Source organism: Caloenas nicobarica, chromosome 10 (genome assembly GCF_036013445.1).
Source record: "Caloenas nicobarica isolate bCalNic1 chromosome 10, bCalNic1.hap1, whole genome shotgun sequence".
Classification (NCBI taxonomy): domain Eukaryota; kingdom Metazoa; phylum Chordata; class Aves; order Columbiformes; family Columbidae; genus Caloenas; species Caloenas nicobarica.
In genome coordinates this window covers 9,157,148-9,182,914 of record NC_088254.1, presented here as the reverse complement: position 1 = coordinate 9,182,914, position 25,767 = coordinate 9,157,148, and the positions used below count along the sequence as shown (strand labels likewise).

The following is a 25,767-nucleotide window of genomic DNA, read 5'->3' as shown; positions in this document are numbered from 1 at the left end:
GCATCCAACAACTCATATTTAGGCGTTGTTTTCATAGTGTCTTTGCTTCACCTGTTTCATACTAATTGTGCTACTTCCTTGGACAGAGACATAAACAGGATGCATGGCAATTATCAAGACTTTTGCAACCTTGGGGTGTAGGCTTCTGTTCTAAATGTTTATTAATTAAGTAAACACAGTCTGTGTTTCTTTAGTACATGCTGTGTGATCACACCAAGTGCAACATGACTGTTGCTGCAACTTAGACAAAGCATGTTCCTGGAGGCTGATGTTGTATTTGTGTGCATCACCATAATACTTTCTTGCTGTTACCTTGCACTGTCATATAACTGGCTGTAGGTACAAATAAACATTCTCAAATTGCTTAAGCTAATTCTGCTTTTTCAGATCAGCAGCTCACATTAGAAAGGATTTTGAGGTCAATTTGGGCAACAACTGCACTGGTTCCAGTGCAGCAAGTGCATAGGCAGGTAGGGAGCTGGCTGATATTTTGACCTTCGACAGCAATGCTTAACTAATCTAACTAAACCATCCATCTTCAAGCGCTTTTCTGGTTAGATTTAAAGTATTTATTTCCTCCTAAATACTTGCATGTATTTACTTATTCTGTTATTGTCACTGACTTAACCTCACTGCAGATCAGAGTGGAGACAGGCAAGGACCTTCTCAGAAATCTGAGTTCTGACAATAGATACATATGAGACATAGAGGAAAACAATGAGAAGTATGTGACTTTAAAAACATTCTGTAGTCCTTGGGGATGTGGAAAATCCAACATTTGTGGAAGAGGAAACATGGGAGAGAGGGGATGTGATAGAGGAAGAACAGAGTACAAGGCTGAAGGAAAAAAACACTGAAGGGAGAAAAATAAACAAGGGTGGGTGGAAGTAGCTTAAGAGAGGAGACGAACTGGCAGAAAGTCTACTCAATGCATACTTAGCAATGCAGTTCTGTGGAGCAGTTTGAGAACTGAGCCATTCAGCAAGGCCTCCTTTGGAGGTAAAAGTGTATTAAAAAAAGTCAACAAGCAAAGTAACCCATCCACCTCTCAGCCCTGCACTGAACAAATTTTTCTTATTGTAACCCTTCCCTTAAAGGGAGGCTGCATCAGGTTTAGCCCTTTTTTGTCAGGGCGTATGCTGAACCCTGAAACAAGTGGTCATTGAGTAGAAATTAAGATTTACCAACCAGAGAAAAGGGAGAGTAGGAGGTAAGCATAACTGGAACAGAACAGCAAGGTAAAAGACTAAAGAGATATGAGAGCAGTTGTTTGTATAGCTGTTGTTCACACAGGTTTAAATAAAGCAAGAACCATACTGAAATTTTAACAGGTGCTTGCCTGAGGATTGTGATGCGAAGGAAGAATAAGGAGGGGGTAAAAGCAACATCCTGCATTTTAAGTAGAACACAGTAGACCTGTAGCACTCAACAGATGATGGAGATTCTTTTAATCTTCTGAAAGAGAAGTGACAAAGGCATCTTGGGAGGCTTGTGCAAATGTAGACAACAAGCAAGTTTGGCATTGTTGCAGGAGACATGTATCCAGTCTGGCTGTGTGCATACTTAATCTTTTATGTACTCTCCATTACGATGTAAATTTAAGTCTGTTCACCTGTGAAATATGTAAGTGCCATGGGTGATTCTCCAGCTGCAAAACCATTGGTCTGAATTTATAGGCCTTTCTTAGAGGGGAAAAAAATATCCTTCAAAACATTCCTTAGGAATGTGTTTATAATATTGTAAAAATAAGGAACTTGGTCATAATTTTCGTACAGAACTCCGAAAACAGCACTTTAAACAATTCAGCTAATGTTGTGGAGGCACAAAGTATCTGGCAGTTGCTCGTATTCAGCTGTTTGCCTCATAAAAAAGGAGTGATCAAGGGTAAAGGGTTTGGATTTATGAATTCAGTGTCTGGCGCCTTAGTAACCTTTAAACAATCAAAATGATGATTCATTTGGTTGTCAGGAAGATGGAAACTTGTATGTAATCCCTTTATCCAGATGCAGGGGAGAAGCTGCAATGAAACTGTCAAAGGAACTTAACAACCCTGGAAGCAAACAAACACAAAAAAGCTTTGAGTCCTGTCCCCATCCAGTTTCTGTATTTACTCAAAAAAATCACGTGTGGGATTTTGTTTGTACACATCCAAAGAGCGAAACAAACAACCCAATAATATATAATTATGAAACTTCTTATTATCAGGATATGAAGCTTTGCATATAATGTTTTCATAGTGCAAAATAATTTCATGTGTAGGTAGAGCTGGTTGCCTGATGTTTTTCCATTAAGGGGTTTTAAGGCTTTCTTTTGAATGACTGCCTATACCTTTGTTGTTTGTTGCCTCAAATATTGTTTATCAGGTGTCTGCTCTGTGATGTTCCCCTTCCGGCCCTGCACATGCACACCCAGAGTTTCAGCAAAATAGTTAAGCCATGAATGATACGGTAAAGGAAAATGTGTAGGATTTACAATGTTGAGAAAATGTGTCAGTGCCATGAGGGAGGGACACAATGTAAAACAAATGTCTATCTTTACCTATTCTTCTTAATGCACGTAGATTATCCTGTTCTTTTTTCCCTTACCCAAGGAAGTATTTATTCTTACATTGCCACCACAGTTGTGTTAGTTTGGCTGCTGAAAACTGGAAGTGGTACTGCTTTAGAGTGCAGATGCTGTCGTCACTGTCTGTCATGGTGAGGACTGGCAACTCTCTAGGATGCAGCTGCAGATGGATATAAGATGCTGAGCATCTCTTCCAGCCTCTATTTGGTGTCAAAGAGAATATTTAGACTCTGCTTTGACTCTTAATTTAGTAAAGAATCTCAAAGTTTGTCGGTTTTCATACAGCATCATTACTGAAGAACAAAACAAAACCAGACAAGTTCTAAGGTCAACGTAGTAAATATTCTCAAATTTACCCATAACCTGGTATATTTAGCATGAGAAGGTTCAGTAAAATTATCTCTAACTGATTTGTCCCCAGCACTGAGCTTTCAAAGACAACGTGCAAAGCTAAGCAGTAACAGCTGTGTTTCCAAGGTTGTGTTTAACTTTGAATTCAGAAATGATCACTAACTTTAGGTTCCTAGTTTGCAAATATTCAAAGTTAGGTATATTTTCCCCTTCTTTTTAAAAAGCCATATTGTGGATATCTTCATCTAAGCTAGTTGTTTAGATTCTTTGTAATCAAGAAGATAAATTATTAATAGTACTTCTGAAGACTGACTCGTTTCAGATGATTGCTATGGAAGGCTGTTTCTCTGGGTTGATGAGAAGGGAAGCTAGGTGAGTAGCCAGGTCAAATGGTTACATCTGACGTTGCAGATATTTATTTACATACTGAGGGAAATGATTTCTACTGTTTGCATTAATATTTTTCTTACTGAGATGAATAGGAGGAGTCTTGCAAATAATGCCTTAAAGTAAGACATACAATTATTACTTTCTAAAATTCTTGATTAAACTTGTGAATTTTTATATTTCCCACAGCAGGGAGTTTGGGGAATGAAAGGTGATTCTGTGGTTGCAAGAGTTTAAAGGGAACTGTGAGAACTGACATGCTCTGGAAGAATGCAGAAAAGTAGCGTATGTTGGTGAATGAAAACAAGGCAGAATAACTTTTTCTCTCACATGCCTCTACCTCTCCTTGCACAAATCTCATCTATTGTCTCTAGTTGCACCTATATCACTTCCACTAAAGCCAGTGGAAATTAGACATCTCTATCATCTCTATCAGTTATAAGCTGGTCATTGGTCTTCCCAAAAATATGAAGGATGACAGTTTGGCCCCAAAACATTTGGGAGCTAGTGTTCTTAGGTACTGTTGTGCTTTCCCTGTGGTTGGCTCTCTCTCCTGACCCTATGTTACTGTATTTTTGTTTGCTATTTTTTTAAATTCTAGTACTGATTTTAAAATAACTTTTTCCCTTTTTACTTTTAAGGAGCTCTACCATGTACCAAACGGCATGCCTCCAGGGAAGCTCTCTCATGGGATGGTGTATGGCGTCGTACATCGAACTGACAACAACCATAAGAGAGAAATGGTGGTTTATGGCTGGTCAGCTGATCAGCTGAAAGAGGAGATGAATTACATTAAAGAAGTGAGTTATGCTTTCAGCTTCAAAATTTGTCAAATATCCTTTCTATATATTTGTGTAGAGCTGTGAGTTTGTATGGGATGGCTGATGTCTAACCCAGCACCTTAATTTGAAGTGAGAACCTACTCTGAAGTTAAAGGCTTGTCGTGTTAGTATTAAAGCTGGAAAAAAACATGCTGTGTACCTGGGAACTGTGCAGTCCAGACTCAAGGCCTCTGTGCCAATTGATGCTTGTTAATACTTGCTGACTAGGCTACGGCTGGGCAAGCAAACTACCACAGATCTTGGGGTTCCTGTCCTGAAGCCTTCATAACTTAAAATCTGATACAGAAGAAACTATGTAAGCAGACACCCGAAAGGATAAACTCTCCTTTCTTCCTCTGCTTCCCTGTCCCCAAACCCCCAGTTTTGAAAAGCCTCCTAAATTAGGTGACATAGTAAAATCACTTGGGTATATTTTGGGGCAGCCTTAAAATAGCCACACTAATAAGGATGACTTTGTACTACTTTCTCTGTGCGTGCTCATTTATCATAATTGGCAGAAGCTGTCCTAAAAGAAAAAAAAAAAGCATTTCTGCTGCTGCTGGTTTCTGTGCTTGAAACTCAGCATCTCTTTGCCTGTCAGCCCTTGGCTCTCTGGCTTTGGCAATAACCCCCTAATTAGCCCAGGGCAAATAATTTGACCTTCTCTTCCCATCCACCTTCGCCACCCAGGGAGCTATTGGTCAACGGTTATTGTGTTATACTGATTCAAGTGCAAACTGAGTTGATATAAAAGGGAGGAACACTGAGTCAAGCCAGCAGTGCAAAAGACTGTAATTATGTGTGGTTTTAGCATCTGCCTGGTCTCTAGCTATCAGCACTTGCTTCTCTCCCGCATCACTCCCAGTTAGTTAGCTCCCAGCATTCACCACTGTCACCTGTGCTCGCAGTCAGGGTTTGTCAGTGCTGCAGCAGGCAAGGCACAGGAGCTGCCCTGGCTGCCAATTTCCCGCCTGGGTGGTGTATCTGACCTCCTGAGGAGTGTCCAGGGATAAGTGAGCTGCCACACAGCAGGTCCAGCTCCCCTGGCTGCGCCGTTCTGGTGCCTGGTGCAGATTGCTGGGACTGAGACCATCTCCCTGCCCTTTCCAGCTCACAGCTGGCTTGTGGCATGGAGGGATGTGTCAGGTGAACTGCATGTCTTGCGTGTGTGTTCAGGATACTGAACCTTTCAGTAAAAAGTGGGAAGGACATGGGAAGAGATGTGCTGGCCCTTGCTCTCCTGACTTCTGGAAGCTGTGTTCAGTTATACAAATTTGTGAACTTTGATTTGCCAGATAAGTTTTGTCTTTAACAGTAGAGTCCCGAAGGGAGCAGGTAGTTTGGAGTGGGTTCATGCCTACTCCTTGCATAGATTTGGTGGCCAACGCCCCTCTTTCTGGGAGGGAGTGGGTATTCTGCAGAGCTGCTGGAAACATCCTCTCTTGTATAAGGTCCTACTAATGTTTTCCCCTCGCTCCTGCCCCAAGCCCATGCGGAGATGAGGTAAACTCACTGCCCTAGATTATCTGCAGTCAGTTGGTCTTTGATAGAGGTGAAGGGGGGAGGCAGGAAAGGAGGTCGAATGTGTGTAGCTGGGAGGTGGACTGTAGGCAAACATTTAACTAGTGTTTACAATATGTGCTCTTGGTTCTGTGCATGATCGCAATGGCATTTAAACCCAAGCTGACTTCCAGCATGCTTTCTTTTTCTTTGCAAGGTATGATTCACATCCATAGTTCTTAAATAAAATCAAGTTGAGTACTCTGTTCTTCAGATTTGAAATTACATTAGTAAATTTATGCTAGTATATTGTTTAGCTAGCCTAAAATTCTGAAATTAAAGGGTTTATCTTCAAAGGACACTCAGGGAAAACTAATTAAGCACTTTAAAAAGTATGCAAGTGTATTAAATCCATGTGGGGATGCTTTTTTTGAGAAGGAAAACATTATATGCTCAAATTAGTTTTAATTCCTTCGGTAATCAGGTTAGAAGGAGTTATGGATAATTAAATCGAAATCATGATCTAAATTATTAATTTACAAGTGTTAAAGGTGTACAGAGAAGTTTAGAATTACTTGGAGACATTTATTCATATTATCCTTATGTAGATAAGTCTTGAGATGTAAGTTTTTGTCTTGTTCTTAAGAGTAAATTGTTATTGATGGAAAGTAACAATGAAGGATGTAGAAAAAAACCAATTATGTCCTAGTATAAACAGTATAATCAATAAGTTTGATAAAGGCATTTGATTTTTCTGACACCAGGTGAGAGCAACTCTGGAAAAAGTAAGAAAGAAAATGTATGGTGAATATGATGAAATGAAACGAAAAATACAGCAGCTTACAAATGAACTGAAAGTGAGTATATGTTCATTTGTAGGGAAAGCATATGAGAGTAACTGCCCCAGTGTTATCCAGAAACTTTTTTTTTCTTCAGCAGAACAGAAATAATTTCTCAAACCACTCCATTGTTTTATGTGATATCTATACTTCTCTTTATTCATTTATTTTTCCCTCCAGGAAGGTAAAGTAAAACAGTAATGCTTTTGTGTATGGAATTACTAATTGCCTGCTTCTTGGAAATAAAAGAATAGCGTTGTCTGTGTATATTGTTACTTAGTGGAGATGTTTGTACCAGTAAGCTGCCAGGTGAATTGAATGAATACCTTATATAATTAGGAGTAACATGCAACTTGGTGTCATTTCAACAGACTTTGCTCTGTTTTACTGACTGTATTGTTTAAACATTGTAGTAAAAGAAGTAGAAATATTCTTTAGTATTAAAGTACATGACAGTTCTAAAAGGTACTTACTTTTTGGTTCTTAACTGAACCTTTCAATGGTCATTTGATGACCTCTTTCTTCTGACATGCTGCTTTAGCAATAAAAGTTGCTGCAGTCTGTAGAAGTATCCTTCATACTAAACTGCTGAGGTCTTTGGTCCACAAAATCTCCCTGAAAACTTGCTGTGGATTTTAGATTCAACATTGATTTTCGCAGCCCTGGTTCAGATGAATCTTTGGCAATTAAACGTATGCTGACTTGAAGGGACTGGGCCCCTGGTTTGTGCCCTTCTGCCATCCTCATTTGGAGACTGTCCTCTGCATGCTGTGTTATGTATAAAGATCAGAACTTGATGTTAAACTGCTATTTTTACCCTCCAGCAATTAGTCTCAAAAAAAAAAAATCACCCTGACTTAAGAGGAGGAGGAAGAGAAAACTGAATTTCTGTAAACTGTGTTAAAATAGTCTTAATGATGCCAACAAGGTGAGTCCCCCACCCAGTATGCATGTAGGCACGTGCTGATTCAGATGCAGTTTTGTTGTCTTCGCTGCTGATACCGAATAGTAGTGGTGATACTCTGTACTTCCAGACCTTCAGCAGAAATCCTGCATGAGTCTGAACATCTCAATTAAGGATTTCTGACTGGCTCTGACAGAATCTCTAGTTCTGAAGCAAATTAGCAGTTTATGAAGCACTCCTGACATAAATGGCACATTATGTGACACCCTCCCCTCTTTTTCAGTAGATAGCCTGAAGGAAAGCACAAATGTTGTTCTACCTAATAATATATGCTTGGTTGGTTGGTTTTGGTTTTACGTGACTGCATCTTTCATGCTATTTGGGGATCCTGTTTAAAATCCTTTATATACTCTTTGCTTCAGCTTTGAATCACTATACTTCTTCCCCATCAATTTCCAGGACTACTTTTTGTTTATGAAGTTTGTTTGAAGTTTGTACTTCCGATATCCTGCCCTGGGCAGTGTGCTTCTTCACATGAGTTCTTATCTTGTAACTTAATCTTTCCAAAGCATTTCTGCTTTTGTTCGTTTCTTTCTTTGTTTTCACATGAGCACACCTTTATACAGGGTTCACAATAACTACTTGGCTTCTGCTCACTGTGCTGACCTAATCTGTGTATGACTCTGTTACTAAACACTAACTGTTCACTGTATCAGTCCCTAGTGTTCTCATGTTTTTATAAAGAAACAAATCTGGTCTATGTAAGAATCTGAGTTGGGCTGGCCTCCCTTTGTAACATTTTTTTTTTTCTCTTTATTATTGGATGGTTCGTCATCATTTACGCTGTTTGTGTTTTGGTCTCTTCTTAACTAATGTCATTTTGTGCCTTTTTTTTTCCATCCAGTTTTTAGGCATGTGTGTGTCCATAACAGAAGATGACAAATTTTTGTACTACAAAGCTCTCTGCCGACTTCGCCTACCTGCTTTGTGTTGTTTCATCCTTAAATCTTCTTGATGTTGCTTCTTTACATACCTGATTAGTCAGTTCCTTCCTAAGTAAGGCTATTCCAGAGTTCATCCATACCTTTCTAGATTTCCTCATTTCTTGCATTCTTCTGCTTTTCACTCTGACTTTTTATAATCTGCCTGCTCTGTGTATATAAACTTTATGAATAGACATCTGCCAAGGGTCCTCTTGTCCTTTCAGAAAGAACAGCTTTTACAGTGATTACAGACTAGCAATAAATGTAGGTACTTGTGCCTTATTTCTGTTAGCATATTTGGATTCTAAGTTCTGTTTGTTTGTCTCTGAGGTGCAAGAGTATGGTTTGAGGCCTGTATATTTTAAGCATCCTAGCACTGTGAAAATTGAACATGGGGTCTTTTTCTTCTGTAGCTCCCTTTGAAAGAACAGCTAAACTTGATCATTATTCTATATAAAACTTTTTTTTTTTTTTTTTCCTGCTCAGGTGACAAATGCTCATCAGGAATCCTTAGAGAATCATGTGCGAGTGCAGGCTGCAGCCTTAGATAGCTTTAGTGAAATGAACAGCTCCTTGACATCAGCATCAATAGACTTGCAGGTACATTTTAATAGATGTTTCACGGCTCACAATTGCCTTTTCTGACATGGATTTGAAAGCATACATAGGACATGGATGACAAATATAGATTCTAACACTAAACAAGCCCGTAAAATACTGTCTTGGATATCTAAAGCAGCTAATGTAGGAAACTAATTAAAAAAATTCTCCAACACCTCTGTTTTCTAAAAACCTGTTAAAAATAGTGTACAATAAAGAGGAACTGATGTGCAGCAGACTAATGCCACTAATCATGTCTCTATGAAATACCTAAGCTGAAATGTGATTTGTTTTGTATTGTGCAAAACAGTACATCTCCTGGCTTATTCCTGCCTTCGCTGGTCAACGGAAGTGGAAGTGGCATGTTTGGATGCTAAACACTTGTGGGAATTTACATACCCGTGAAATGTAGGGGGAGGGAGAAGGTGGGAATGAATTTTCTGTTTTAATAACTTCCCACATATCTGAGCTGAACAACTTACCTTCCTGCTTTCTTGTATGTCACAGTTTTTCTCAGTCTAGTACATTTAATATGTATAGCATGGCCTTTGGAGAGAAGCAAGGAAGATTGTTGGGAGTAGCATTCATATTGAAATGTATCCATCTTCCTTTGTTTTTTTCGTAGTGTTCCAGGACTTGATTTCACTGAGCATGTTCCTCATGGAAATACTGGCTAGCGAACTAAGTACAACAAAAGCAATAATTTTAAGTGTTACATCTTGCAAAACTGTTCGCACTGCATTGACACATCAGGAAACTCTTAAATTTTGTGTCTGTTCCATAATCTGTTGATCATATTAGTTCACGAAATTATTTGTGCTTTTAAAATGTGATTTGCCTCTTTCTTCTAGAAAACTCTAGTGGATGTTACATTGGAGAACACTGATATAAGGGAACAAATAAGGAATTTAAAACATACACATGAGCAATCTATGGAAAAGCTGAGAGAGAAGCAAAAGCAACTGGAAACAGCACAAATTGAAAATCAGTTACTGAAATTAAAGGTGTGGTATATAAACTCTCCTAAAAATATAGCCCAGTAAGAGCATTAGGAGTATGTTAAATTAATTCCTTGGTCTTATTTGTGAAGGGTTCTTCATTCTTCATGCCTTCATCATTCCCTAGAGCTGAAATATTCCTGTGAATCAATACTGTTTTAATAACAAAGAATCTCAGCCGGCACCAGTCAGTCTTTCTGTAACATGGGATTACCATTCGGGAATGTTGGCAGGTGAAAATTCAAACCATAAAATGGTGTCCATTGCTGTAAGTAAAGGAATATTATAGCTCTACACTGTGCCGTAAGGGGTTTTTATGTTGAATTTGTTTATTTGGTATTGCACAATTTTTTAATAGGTAGTCTGTTAAGTCTTATAAGCATATGGTGAGCAGATATATACTGTAACAGCAGGTATCTTGGAAAGAGAATTAAGCTATTTCTTACAGAGAAATGCAAGGGAATAAAATGTGGACTGGAAGGTTTTATACACCAGAAAGCTTGACCGTTTTCTCCCTTCCTCTGCCAAATGTATTCCTTTAATTTAAAACCACAGAACACTACTGTCCTCTGGAAACGTTTGTCTTTCTTAAAATTGCTCAAAATAGACTAATTTGTGTAGAGTACTGTATCAGAATTTGTGAAATTAAGGTGACTGCTGGTTTATTCATGTTGATTTTTGTCAGATCATGTTTCTTTTTGGCTCTCTAGTGACTTGCGTTCGTGCTTAATGATGAATAGTTACAAAAGAAAACATTAGCATAAGTGCATTTCTACTTAGAACTCATGTTCTAGTTTCCTCTCATGGTGAAACTTGACAGGCTATAAAAGTATCTGTATTTTGTACCTGCTGTTGTCAGCAGGAAATAAAAAAAGGGGAAAAAATTAAGAAAGCAAAGCTGATGCAATTAAGATTTCAGAACAGAAATTTGGACTTTAATCTTAAGGACATATACCAACAAGCCCAGGAAAGGTGCAGAGAATCCCAGGTTAAGTCCCAGTTCAACAGGACGCTTAAGGATTTGTTTATCTTGAACCTTGTCAAGGTCTGCAGAATACACACTCTGACTTAACTAGGAAACAGTACAAATTTTGCCCTAAAAGTTGCAGCTTTGTTACAAAGCTAATGGATAAAATACCTCATTGCTGTCTTTGATAGTTAAACATAAAATTGTGTATCAAAGAAGCAAAGCCATCTGGGATTTAATTCGAGGGGTGAATGTAAGAGCATGGTGTGGAATCTGGGAGGTAATCGGTTGAAAAGCAGTAACTGCAGTATGCCGTGGTTATCTTCTGGCTAGGGGAACACACCCATGTAGCTTATTAAGTAGTTTGGGTTTATTTATACAGTCATAACAATAACTGAGGTTGGAGACCTTGCTTAAGAGTACCGTAACAGATGCCCTGATGAGTCTACCTTTTTGTGCTTGTTTTTACTTTCCTCATTGCTCAAGCCATAAGCAAAGGAATGATGGAGAGATAGTGCCAGAGATCGTATTCCTAGTTCAGTGTATCTTTAGGACCCTGGGTTTTGATTATTGTTTTTTTCTGAATGATACGATTCTTTCAGGCTTCCTGAAATGTGCAAGGTTTTGTGTTGTACTGAAACTGAATTTTACTCCAGTGCATCTCACAAAGTGCAGGTTACTGCTTCTGCCTCAGTATTGGTCTACGTGAGATGCCAAAGGGGGCAATTGCAGTACAAGTGAAGTCCTTCAAAGCTCAGTCCCCTTTCAAAGGATGAAGTACGTTGTTATCCTACAGGGTAGTAAAACAGCTTGTTCCCACCATGCAAGACAAACACAAGGGTTTAATAAATCCTTCAGTCCTTGGGGGGTGTGGGGAGGAAACAACAACAACAAAAACCAAACCCACACACAAACATCTTAATCATCTGAACTGGGGATTTTGTAGCTGTGTAAACTGTAGTGATCAGCAGGGAACACTCTATTCTTCTCCCAGATGACAGTATGTTCCTCTTCTTCCTGACGTTTTTGTGGCACCCACAGCATTTCATTATAACTTTATAGCATCTCTAGTAAGAGAACCAAGTCCTGGACTACCTATTTTACTTTGCTTGTATTGTGGTTTTTTTACAGGGTAGGTGGGTTTAAGCTGTGTATATCCTATCTGGTGTGTAATCACTAAGGGTGTGGTTCAGTCAGTGTTTTTAGCCAACATAAGGGGGAAATCCTGTCTTTGAATTACTATTCCTGCCCTCTTCCCTGTAGCAGTAGCAAAGTTTCTGGTCCTGCGGTTAAAAATTAACCCTTCCATGCCCTGAGTATATTAATTTGAAGTCTGATTGTTCCATGATCTGCTTTGCTCCATGGTCGCCCCAGTTCTTGTGCCTACACAAAGAGCAAGAGAGAGGAAGGAGAGTACAGCTGTGTCTTCTAGTTAATAACACGGAGCTACAGCTTAAAGTAATTATTGCTTTCAGTGCTCATGGTCATTTAGGAGCAGGAGATCAATCTAGACCATCTCTATGCTTCTGTAAAATGGGGGGAGACAATATCTTTTCAATGGAGAAACAAACCAAGTGACTCGGAGGCTGTTATGGCAGGGCTCACTGAAGACGCATAGCCTGGTCTTGGATAAGCAATGACTGGTTAAATTCAGACAACACAAAACTTGCTGAATTAGTAGCTTCTACAAGTTCGAATGACTTGTATACTGGCAGAGTGTTGTAACTGTTCTTGATACAAATGACAATCTGCTTCAGCAGCGTCAAATTTATAACAAGGTAGAGATGAAGTTCAAAGTGTTATTCTCGCATCATGTGAACTCCATTTCTCCTGCTGCCAGCAGTGTTATAGTGACTGATGGGTCAACTTTCCCCTCTCACAGGTGGAATCGTCGCAGGAAGCCAATGCTGAAGTCATGAGGGAAATGACAAGAAAACTCTATAGTCAATATGAGGAAAAAATGCGAGAAGAGGAGCAGAAACATAAAGCTGAGAAAGAAATCCTCCTAGTATGTATAGCCAGTCTGTAAGAGCATTGCTCAACTTGGGAGTCATTTCTCAATCACTTAATACCCCAGGGTCAACACGTGTTCCTTCAGTCTTGCCTCTGTGACTAATCATGCCACAGTTACTAAGTTTTCCAAGCTTTTGGAGTTGTAGGGCTGAGAAAAGAATGTGTTCAAACACAGTAACAGTAGTGATAATGTAGATTTCAAAATTTGAAATAGACTAAGTTGTTCTTTTTAACTTCCGATTCTCTAAAAAAAAGAAAATTTTAATGTCCAAATTTAGTGACAGTTTAAGAAGGGGAGGGAGAAGAACTTCACCAGACGCCCTGGTTTCCCTCCATCCCCAAGTAAAACCTTTCTATGAGCAGTTTGTCGTTGCATTTTTCTAACTGATAAAAATAAATAATGCCTGAGATTGAAGGTAGATTCCCCAGTCTGTTTATATTAATATTTTTTTATATACGAGGAAAGTACAAAGTTGAACATGGCAAGCTTTGCTGTTTAAATTTCTATCTTCTGCAACCACATTTTTTTCTTATGCTGTTACTTCATGGCTTCCTCAGAAGGGAAAACAAGTATCTAAGAAATGGGTAAAAGGTTTTCTCAGATTTTCATAATGATGCTTTATAAATACCTATGCAGTTCGAAGTGCCACAAATCTTTTGTTCTATACAATTCATGTTTAGGCTCACAAGTCTTCCTGACTTCACGGCTGGTGTAGTGAAAAGCTTTGAGCTCTGCTTAAAAGCAATTAGACTGGCTCTATGGCCTAAACAAACAAACAAACAAAATCCTCATTAATATATTGTATGTTAATGTGACTGTAAATGTTCTTATTTGAAGGAGGAAACAAATCGGCTTCTGAAGGCTATTGAAGAGGCAAATAAGAAGATGCAGATTACAGAAACAAGTATACAGGAAAAAGACCAGAGAATTGGTGAGCTGGACCGGTTGATTGAACGCATGGAAGAGGTATGAGAGCTAGTTGACCGCCGTCTTTAAAGGAAATGCAGAAGTGCGTGGAGGAAACTTGATTTTTTTTTTTTTTTTTTTCCTTTCGTCTGCTGCTCAGCACCTGCTCAGTGACAGGACATTGCTGCATTGCTGTTCACATCTTATTTAGCTATTGTATCCATATAAGTTAACGGACCTGCACTACCATAGAGACACTGTTATTAAGTGGTGGTTCTATCTTTCTAGTGGTCTTCTCAGTCAGAGTTGCCTAAGGTGTCAACATTTATTTAGTGAATTAACCATTATTTTAAAGAAACAGTTTTAAAAGACCCATCAGTCTTCCTTCAGTATGCAAGATCTCCTAAGCCTAAGGAAGCAGTAACTGTAAACGATCCAAAGTAATCACCGATGCTGTTAGTAGGTCCATTAAAATGTGTTTTAGCTAGAAACTTACTATTAGCTAACAGTCATTACTATTTAGCTATTTATAGTCCTGATTGGAATTGTATCTACAAATTTTTACACGTGGATGAAATGCTAAACTGAAAGCTTCAGACTAAAATGTTTTGAGGGTTTTTGTGGGTATGTAGCAGCCACTTAATCTTCTGTGCAGACAACTATCTTATTTAGATTATGGCTCAAAATATTTTGTGAGAAGAAAAAAATCACTTTTACTGCCTTTTGATCCAAAACTTAGGTTCTTCCTTCCGTGCTAGCATTAAAAAACTTTTAATTGTTCCTCTCCCTGGCTAAATGTTCCCTTTACTTTTAAAGCTCTGAAAGCAGAAATGCTTTGAAACACTTACCTCTTGTGACACTGGCACCACTACTGTAAAACTAATTGTAGCAGGTTTTGCATTGCTTTCTCTATTTCCTGCTTTTCCCTCTTCTCTTTTATGGACTTTGCTCCAGGGCAAAACTCAGACTAGTAGTCAGATTATGATTGTTTTAATGTATTATTGCATTTAAGAGTATCATAGTACCTCTCCTCGCATATTACACTGCATCTGAATCTCATTTGTTGGACCTTTTCAGGTATCTGAAAAAGCTTTATATCTTCTGTCCTGAACAGTTACAGTGAAATTTCCTCTTCATTTTCTGGTATCATTCACCTGAGAATGGATGTTATTGTTTAGTCCTTAGACTGAATAGAGTCATTCTAAATGGTACAAGAGCAGCCCTTCCAAAAGACTCCAATGCTCTTGGATGTGCTTTGGCATTTCTCATTTCTTTCAATAGCAGGCATCTCATTATCTTTAAAAATCTGTGCCTTGCTATCCAAAATACAGAAGAAGAAAGCATTCCAGTAAGTGGAGGGAATACAATCTTCTGTTCTTACAAGTTTAGTGTTTTTTCACCAACTTTAGTTTAGTATAGTATATATTTGTTGCTGAGAAATAGACTTTTATAAGCCAGTCTTGTTGGCTTGACTGGTTAGTCTAATGTGCATTTGTATTGAGTCGCTTTTGTCTGATGCTTGCAAATCTATTAGTACAATTAGCGATGACACTGACAACTCATTCGCCTTTATATGCCCCTTTAGTAGCTCCATTAGCTTCATCTGGGCTTCAGCCTACAACTTGTAAGAGAAATGCAGTAAATAAAGGATTGAAATGTAGTTCTTAAGTACAGATGAGTTTCTTCATATCACTTATTTAGTTTGCTTTTATTTGGCTGATACTTGCAGGGTAAACTGAATGCCTCTGTTAAATTCCCATTAAAGTGGATAGCAGACTCGTGTGTTAATTTGTGTTTACTCAGTGCCCAAGTCCTCATAGATCTTCATGAGCACTGTGCTGGGGGACACCTGGAAAACAAAGAGGAATATTTTGGGGAAGAAAATAGAGCAATACCTTTTATCTCAGTCTTGGATTGAGAGATTGTTTTGGAAGGATAACATGGAAAATTTGACACTTATGTAGTTAAAGATCATGATGACTCATATTTTTATTAAAAAAATCAGTTTCAAGTATAACGGTACATCTTCAAGTAGGAAATTGAAAACTCTGATCTTATTTCCATGCATAGCTGGGAATTTGGTTTTGTTATGCATTCTGTGCTCCTTGGCTATAGGAAGTGCGTGAATTTTGTTTAATCAGTTTCTATTTTAATTTCAAAAATGGTCTTTTGAATTGCAATGAAATATGCTTTGTGAAGCCTTTACATTTTGACGCATGGAGAACTGAAGGATAACATTTCTTCTTTAGGAACGTCACCAGCTGCAAAAACAACTTGAACTAAATGAAATACAAATATCTGGAGCAAAATCTGAAAACAATTCTGACAGTGAAAGGTGAGATATTCTTGTCTGTGGAACTTCTAGTATTGCTAGGAAACTTTAGGGGTGGGTTTGTTTGTTTCTGAAGATACCTGAATTTTACTTTTTCTGACTTGAAACTGCAGTCTGGTAGAGATTATCCATCTGAATGTAAGTTAATTCCATATAAAATGTCAACAGGATTAATTTTTGCAACAAAAACCACTTTCATGTGCCTTTCTTGAAAAGTTGTATGCAAACATGCAGAGTACGTCTTAGATGGAACAAGTCGTGACCTATTTGTGGATTGCATTTTTCTTAAATCGGTATTCCCAAATTCAGCAGGTCTACACATGCAGTGGACATTAACATATGAACATGAAGAAAATGAAGATGTGGAAGAAATCAGACATGTAGCATCACAGTGCAGAAATAAGCTGTGAAGTTATTTGGGGAGAGTGAGGTTGATGTTTATTGCAGTGAGACCTCTGTGAATGCTTGTTCTTGGAATCATGAGGCTTATTAATAGAAGAAAGATCTAGTGGTGTGGTAGCACTTAGATGTGCTGTTTCTGCCCACAGGTGGCATGTACATCCATTACTACTTCTTTGACACTGGCGGAGCATCATGACCATGCAAAAGAAAGCTTCAAGCAAAGCCAGAGGCAAAGTTTCAGGAGAAATATATCCAGCACTGAAATGGCATAACTGCCATTGGAGTGAAAATTGCATCTGCCACTCAAAGGTTTATATGAGACTACCTGAGTGGGTAAAGATGAATTATAAGCAGAGACGGAATAATTGTACTTGATTATTAGTTATATTTCTATGGCACCCAGAAATTCAGTTTTAAGGTTTTGGCATCCCATGGTTCTGTAGGAAGCATAAACATAAAAGGAGGTCCCTGCCGAGAGCATCTCACTGCCTAGTTGTATTGGTCTGTGACCAGCTTATCTTGTTTCAGGGTAATAACAGCTTTTCACAGCAGCCTGTTAAGATAATAATTTAAAGTGAACAGACGTCAAATACAACATAGAATATGGAGATGAAATATAATGTCTTTATTCCTTTACCTCTGGATAGCAGGTACTCTTCTCACCTCAGTGAATCCTGCTCTGTCCACTCAGCATGAAGTTATGCTGCAGTAAAAAGGGTAAAGGCAATATTCAGACAGGAATTTGAGCAATGCAAGGAGGCACGCAGTTGCAGTCTCTGCGATGCAAGCAATTAATCTGTGTTCAGAGGCTGAAGTCTGTTCTTAAGCTCTTTTTACCTGTCTGTACCGGACCAGACTCTTGAGCTCCACCTGAGGAAGGACCTCTGTTCCATTGCTCTGCTTCTGTCACTGCTTAAAATTCTGCATCTTTCAATGAGAGGCCAAATATGTGCTACAATTGCAATCAAAATGTAAATTGCTGTTCCTGTGAGACCTTAATATGCAGGATTGAAAAACCTGCGCAATGCCTTGATTTTTCTTGAGTCATTGTCAAAGTGCCGCAGTTACAGTTCTGTAGAGTACTTCACTTAATGGAGACTCTTTCTGGGAGGAAGCAGCATACAATTCAGTCATTGATTGGAGTCATGGCATACAGTTTGCCATCTGCTGCTTTGCCTTAGAATGGTTATTCTGTTTGCAGCTTTAACAGTTTCTTCTGCTGTTCACAGACAGAACAAGTAAAAAAAGACTTTTTGTTTTTGATTCCCCTCCTCCACTTCTCAAATTCTGTCCGCTCCTGAAGCTAGGAGTACAGAAGTTTATTTTGTAAGCAAGCAATTGCATTCTTTGAAGAATTTAAAGAATTGTACATTCAGATAAAAATGAAGACTTCCATGGCCAGCATGCTGCAAACTTATTAAAAAGTTTCCCCCCTGTTTCTTTGCATATTCTAAAACTACTTTTCTGGCAAGCTGTCAAACCAACTTGTAGCAGGAGTTCTGTGAGCATTCAATTTCTGTGTTAAACAGATTTGAAGAAATGCAGAATGTATCTAAAGTCGTACATACAAACATCTACGACAATTCCTGCTGTTGATGAGTCAATACTACTGCAGTGTGCTGCTGTTGGAAACCATGACAAATCCTTGACTCGAGGCTTCCCTGTAGTAGGAGAGCTTTTAAAAGGATGCCAGCAGATGTGCTTCCTGGCTTTTATTTAGTATATATTTCTAAAAAGTTTGCAGGTGGTAATAAGTCAGGATAAATGTGTCTTTCTGATGATAAAGATCTAGTTGTCTAAGTACCTTTCACTTCAAGGAAAAACAGACATCTTAAGGAGATAAGCTTTGTCACGTTGTTTAATTGTCAGCACTTCAGGCTCTGAGTAAGCACACCAGTATGCAAGACAAAGGTGAGTTAACTTGGGTGGAGACAGCCATTTTGACTAAGAGACTACCACTAAAATGTACTTTGGACAAATTGACATCTCTCAGTGGAATTTGACTTACCTACCTCTTGACTTAGTCTTCCTGATTTATGGTGTGATTGTGAGGGTTGTTCTTGTTTTGTTTATACTGCATAGGTCCCCACTGATATGCCTAAATCTTCCATGTTCTTCTAGGTCACAGCATTTGGAGGAGGTAGCAGCTAACCTAAGAGAGCGAATCAAACATCTGGATGATATGGTCCACTGCCAACAGAAGAAAGTCAAGCACATGGTTGAGGAGGTGAGATCTAGTAAAACAACTCAGAGTCTTTGGGGAACACTGGTTCTTCTAGTACATAATCCACAGAGAGCTCTGGTCTGTGTGCAATTTCCTTATGCCTCTTTGGTGACAACCACAGTGGAATGTGAGTTAAGCATCTGGAGCTAGTGAAGCAGGAAGACCAGGTGAAAGCAGTTTAATCTGTGGCTGTGGGTTATATACTGTGATCTTTAGGCTGACCCTAATTCTGGAACTCTTTGTGGTAGTCCCGGAAATACAACATACAACTTGCAACTTAAGTTGAAGCATTCAGAGGGTAATTGCAGAAACAGTGCAGACTAGTCATTGAGCGTCTCCTTCCTGTACAGGAGGAGAAGGCAATAACTGCCCTTTATTTTTTTTTTATGTGGTTCCTCACAGAAACAGGGGGGCAAATACAGCTTTTCACCACTCATCTTTTTTACCCTGGTCTTGGGACATCATCTTGGCTGAAATAATTTCCTGTAAAATTTTAAGTGGCTTTCTGCTGGACAGCTGCTTTAAGTTACAGGCCACATACATGCCAAGAAACTGTTTTGCAGCCAGAAGGCTGCGATTGCAAACATTTCTGTTTCTCTAAGTGGATGAATGAATGACATGGGAAATAGGTAAATTAAGTTTAAATTGGAGCTTTACAAAGCAGACTGACAGCAGTATTACACTGAGCCCTGCTATTGCACAGAGGATAGACATTCATGAAATACCTTTTATTTATATTTGGACATCACACATTCAGAAAACCAAATGTTTGGAAACCATTCTAACCAAAAGCATTCTTTCTGCATTCACAATGTGCTATTAAGAGGATTTCTGATTAGACATGGAGTTTTTCCATTTTTATCGAAGTGGTGTATTTTATATATATAGATATTTATTTACCTATATCTATTTTCTTTTGTAAGATTCTGAGGTAGTCCTGCTGTATGATCAGATGTGTGATACTAAGTGTCTTTTACACAGAGAGATGCAAAAGTATCTAACTCTGCATTAAAGTTCTTCTGTCATATCATCATTCTAGAAGACTGGTATAAAGTCTTGAGGTTTTGTTTCTAATGCAGCTTTCCATTTTCACTATTTTCAAGCATTACAGCAGGTAATCTAAAACTGAGATAACAATCTTTATACCATGGTATTCTATTTAAGGAAAACTTCTCCAATCTAATAATCTGATCCATGGAATTAATGGATTATAGGAACAATTCTTCAATCTGTTTTTTATCTCTGTAAACCAGCCATCATACTATGAGCTTTTTTTGGTCTTACCAAAAGTTCTAAAGGACTTGTCAGTTTGTTATACATGTGGCAACCGAGGTGATTCTAGTAATATATGAGACGAAGGTGGCCTAAACTTTGCCCTTTATTACTAAATATATTTTAAACTGCTTGATGTAACTTGATCTCTAGTGGGCTGCACTGGTGTAACAAATACTTTCGGTTCCATGAGGTGTTTTGGCAAAAACATGTATAAAGCTTGGGCCAGTGATTATTATTTCATAAATATTAGGTTTAATGGGTGAGTTTAGCTTGGTGATTCCTTATAATGTATCTGCTGGTGTTTTATATACACAGAAAGCCCTTCTAGACTTTCTGGTTACTCTATTTAACAAATAGAACGTCAGATAACCAAGTCACTATTTAGCAGTCAAATATGCCTACTTTTAATTGATGTCTGACCACCTGCATTTCAAAATCAATTAAATCTCTGTACAAATCCTTGACTGCCATGTAGCCACAGGGAGTATATTTTTGTTCTCTCCTTTAGTCCTTTTGTGATTCAGTTTTTCTTTTAATTCACTTTCCTGGAGTGAACTAAAGACTCCTGTAACAGAGGTTTAATAGGCCACATGGTACCAAATACATTAGGCACTTCAAGTTTTTTGAATTCTGTGCTATCCATGGTTTGTGTTTGTACTGTGTTTGAGGAAACATCTACAATATAGTTGGCATGCACTGTTTTAAACTGGACTCTTTTAATTAAAGGAGAGTTTTAATTAAAGGCGGTTTAACAGTACAGAGAAGAGTAGCTGTCCACCGTGGAGGCAGATAAAAAGCATTTCAGATATGTATGCCCTGAGCTATCCACAGATGTCATATTTTTCATGATTTTGTGCTCTACTCTACATAATTATTAGAAAAGCAATAATACTAGGAAAGTATTTTTAGGCTCACTTTAAGCAACGCTTACTAACAATGCTGTAGAAGCTGAGAAAGCAGCAACAAAAATACTTAAAAGGTAGGCTGTGGAAAAGGAATGCTATCTGAAGAGCCTGTTCTGGAGTTAAGCTAAAGACTAGTGAGCAGCAGCACTAAACATACTTTCTAGAGTAAGCAGGGAACATGTTCTAATTGTGCTACTATTTAAGTCCCAGAAAAAGTGTTCTTCAGGGTATCTATGAATGCATGTCCTCCCTGTATTAAATTTGACCGAATGCAGAGTGTAATGGCTAGGAATATCTCTGAAAGTGTCACGAAAACCTGCCATGTTATGTGTTATTGCAATACTTTCATGGCTGGTATCTGTAAATGAACATTCCATCTTAGAGTTTATGAGGGTATTATAATAATCAATAACTTGCATTTAAATAACACAATTGAGAGAGAAAGAATGATCAAAGCAGCTAGAGAGCCTGCTTTCTGAAAAGCTTAGCTTCTCTGTTGCCTGAGAATAAATGAGAACAGGCTAACATGGGAAACTCAGAAGAGAAGTCGAAAGAAAGTAAATATTCAAAATTATCAGCAGTGCTTTTGTCAGAAGCTGAAACAAAGCTACTGCATGAACTAGGTGAGAATGATGGCTAAGCCTATGCTTGCTTGACTACAGGGTGACCTTTATTTAGTGTTAGTTTTGGAATATTTAAACATAGATCTGAAGTATAAATGAGGGGTTTATTCTTTCAGTGTAAACCACAACGGGTTTATGCTGTTATCAACTCCAATTAAGACAAAGTGCAACTACAGAAATGAATGTTATTTCAAAGGGATGCTGAACAAACAAGAGATGCTGCTTCAAACTCATATGGAGAACTTTCAAAATTGGATGAGTACAGAGATGAATCTGCTGGATGAAAAATCAGAAAACAGATTGCTCTTCAGGCCTTTTTAGGGAAAGATGATGGCTCATCAAGTGACATATGCAAGACATTCTGTAAAAGAACAGCAAGCAGTCAGGAAGACGTGAAAGAGAATCTTTATAGTCAAGTTTTGTGATGCAGTAGGCAGCTCCAACACCTCCAGTGCTGTTTTGGTGGCATTCAAAAATTTGTTAGGAGGCTGTGGTCAATCCTAATCTAGGCATGCATGAAAGGAGATGCTGGCAGAGAAGCACCAAATGTAGGAGGCCATGGAGGAAAAGAGTATTAAAGCCTTCCTTTTCACAGGACCCATCCTGTTGGTACTGAATGCAGTAGATATGTGACCTGTGGAATTGAGCCCAGGCAGAGAACGAAAATCACAGTTCAGTGTGCTTATATCCTTAGCAAAGGAATAATTTGCTCCTAATTTTTCCTCTGAAAATAAATCCTTCCATCTCAGGCATCAATAGAAACTTTTCCAACCTGACCTAGTCAGACCAGTCATAAATTAAACAGGAGAAAAGTACATGGAAAGTAACTTTCAGAAGAAAATAAATTGAAGAAATAAAATGAAGTTTCCTGGAGTTGGACCTTCAACATCTCTGTGTGTTAGATCCCACACATGCCCATTTTTCAGCCTCATAGGGCTTCTCTGCTGTGAGAGCCAAGATTGCAGCCCAGTAGAGCACCAGCTGAGCAGAAAGTTATCCTGCATACTCCTAAAGTCTCATGTTCTTGTTAGAGACAGATTGCAGATGATTTAAGGCTAACAGATTTATCCCTGTGTTGAACTTGTTTGTTAAATAAATCTATTTGTTCCCATCTCAGTGCAGTACATATTACATGTAGGGCTGGCAGTTGGAAGTGCGGGACCTGCATTTGGCAGGTGTGTAGAAACCCAGCCCTTTTGTCACACTATTTGTACACAGCAAGCTTTCAAAAAAAGGAGTAAGAGACAGATGGCCAGAGTGGGTCGCCCAGAGCTCAGTGGTGAAATCAGTGAACATCAATATTGGTAGATTAAACTGGCGTGTGCGTGTGTTTTGGGTTGTGTGTGGTGGTTTTTGTGTGTACATTTGTTTGTTTGGGGTTTTTGTTTGTTCTTTGTTTGTTTTAACCCTTACCTTTGTAGCCATCTTAAAGTATGGCTGGCCAGAGAGAGACTTTAAAAGACAAGCCAGGAAAAAGCCAGTTCGATGAGAGGAAGGATTTGCAGAGACACTCACAGTGTGAAAGGTGGAAGCATGCGAACTTCAGGCCCTTCCACTAAGGAGTTTCCAATGCAGAGATGGAACTGGGCAGGCAGATGCAGGCACAGAGGTGCTATGGGAGGGCATGGGAAGCTGCTACCACATTGTTTCTTTCAGGGTTGAAATTACTGTTGTTCTGCGAGAGGAGTGAAAGATTGTTTTTTAATTTAGCCATTTAATATGGTCAGTGAGTTTATCCTGTCTGTGACAGTGTACAAGATAAGAGAGAGTTTAGTGTAAGATACAGCTAAAAGTCTTCAAATGAAACACAAAACATTGATTTTTAAATCAGTGACAAAAGTATTTCCTGGCTTGATCTCAATTTCAAACGTGGAGAGATTTAAGAGAGCTTTAGTTTTGAGATTTGTGCGATTGGTATTGAAATGGTTTGCAGTTTCATGGCACAATAAGCTTATTTTATATGTAATATTGTTTCATTGTTGAGAAGCAGGAGAAGGAAGGAAATAGGCATGTACATTTTATAAGCATGGCAAGTGAGTCAATGCAGATTTAGGGAGCTGTTCTGAAGGGGGACTGAGAAGAGAAAAGGATATGTGATTCCATGCCAAGAAATTATCTACAGAACTCAGATTTCACATGAAATTCCCCTAACTACTGAATTGAACTGTCTCTAGGTCATGGCCCATGAGCTGTTCTCCAGCTTTAGTCTCAGATTCGTTGGATAATAAATGGTGACCAGACACAAGGGAGAAGCTGTATCCTGTTCTGTTGTGGAAGATGCTTGCATGAAAGGACAAAGTGCAAATGAGCAAATGATATCCCAAATACAGAAGATGCTTTGTATTGCATGAATGGGGAATAAAGAAGAAATTTTCCCACCAAAGACTTACTAATCATCTGAAAACCTCTGTATCAAGATACTCTAACTCCAGATATATAGCAAAATATCTCAGTTGTAGTATGGAAGCACAGTTTCAATTTTAGATCAAGTTAAAGAAGACACACAGAAGCATAGAGGATGAGAAGATGGAATTACCAGCCACAGACAGAAGCCAAATTTTTACTTACCAAAATCTGCATTGCCTAGTACCTACAGTAAAAACAAAACAACAACAACAACAACAAACTAGCAAATGTAGAAAGAGAGCGCCACCTTGGGAGCTTGTAGGAGGAAGATAAACGGCAGCACATAAATAACTCACCAACGCCCATTGGAGCATTTGGTGTGCCTCAGTGGACTTGAGCAATGCCGTACATTGCTTATCTATTGGCACAAGTAGAATTGCTGCTGCTGTTTGGTACGAGTGTTTGTACGTGCATAGCATCAGCTCTTTCAGCTGGGAATTGCCTGGCCAAGTCATTAATTAGCAAACTCGCACATTACTAAGGTCTTAATAAGGTGGGTTGAACTGTTAGACAATATGCCAAATTTTATAACTCATTAGGACATCTAGGCACTGCGAGCCTGCATTACCAATACACGTACATCAAAGAGTGGTGTAATGTAGTCATACAACTCGTTAGTTTAGGAAGGTCTCTAAGTTGCTATATTAACTTAATCAGTTCTTACTTTTTCTTTAAATACAATATGAGTTTTAAAATATAAAAAGCATTGAGGGTTGCTCAAGTGATTTAAGGAGGACTAAAAGGCGAAGGTACTCGCTCCTACTTACTGTATTATGTTCCCTGAAAAAATGTCAGCACTCTTGTCTACCCTCTGATAAATACCACTTAAGGTCCAGTGAAATATTGGACTGAGCAAAATCTTGTTCTCCTTGTACAGCAAGTACCTCTGAGAGTTCAGGCTGCTGTTGCAACGTCTTGTCTGTCTTGTTTTGTATCATATAGGATGTGTTTGTCCTGTGTTTAGTCATACTAATGACCAGTTTGTTCATGTCTCTATATCAGTGTTACAGATGCCCAATTTATTACTGGTAGATGAATAAGATTGAATAATATATAATACTTAAATATATTAACACTGTCATGCTCTGATAAATATTTTAAACTAATGGATTATAATATCAAGTGGTAAATTTTGACTGAGTTTACCTAACAGCCGGATCTGTTCCCATCCAATAGATCACTGTATTTTTCAAGCCTTCAGAACTGTGTCTGAGTACACAGAATAAAATAAAGTTTGCTGTTTCAGACTTTCTTTATAAAGGCTCTACATTTGAAAACAACTTTAATTCTCTCTTAAGATGCTTTTTCCTTCTGATTTAATAGCTTTGCAATTCTGTTGACTTTCCTTCAAATATCACTACTCGCATCTCTTTGTTTAGAGACTCATTCTTTTAGATCTCTCAGTTCTCCTCTTGGCTGTTCTTAGGTGTTCTACCCATGAGATCAATTTAATGCTGTTGACTCAAAGATCTAGCTTTCTGTCTTACTGAAGCAAAGTTTAGTTGTGTGGTGGAGCAAGAGAAATTCAGAAGTGCAGCTCTTCCTAGAATTTATTTACACAGTCCATTCAAGTATAATAGCATGACAATTTTGTTTGGTATTTAAGGAGATGTATTGGAGACTCTGTGAAAGTGCAATAGTGAGAAAGAAACAGATCTTCATTGACGGAATGGACAAGAAGAACTGCATTTTCTGGGGGTTGCTACAAGATAAGGTGACAATCTGGAAGCTAAGGGAATTTGAGAGAAATGACCTCAAGGTTTCG

General features: G+C 38.5%; 1 protein-coding gene across 1 annotated transcript in view; it reads left to right on the top strand.

Moving 5' to 3' along the window:
- The window catches only part of MYZAP (myocardial zonula adherens protein), a 48,559-nt gene that overhangs the window by 11,103 nt on the left and 11,689 nt on the right, over nucleotides 1–25,767 (top strand). Inside the window, exons 3-10 of the mRNA XM_065641965.1 lie at nucleotides 3,945–4,103; nucleotides 6,389–6,481; nucleotides 8,837–8,950; nucleotides 9,802–9,954; nucleotides 12,798–12,923; nucleotides 13,767–13,895; nucleotides 16,085–16,170; nucleotides 18,691–18,796. Of these exons, the coding sequence (XP_065498037.1) occupies nucleotides 3,945–4,103; nucleotides 6,389–6,481; nucleotides 8,837–8,950; nucleotides 9,802–9,954; nucleotides 12,798–12,923; nucleotides 13,767–13,895; nucleotides 16,085–16,170; nucleotides 18,691–18,796 (966 nt within the window). The remainder of the gene's footprint in view (nucleotides 1–3,944; nucleotides 4,104–6,388; nucleotides 6,482–8,836; nucleotides 8,951–9,801; nucleotides 9,955–12,797; nucleotides 12,924–13,766; nucleotides 13,896–16,084; nucleotides 16,171–18,690; nucleotides 18,797–25,767) is intronic.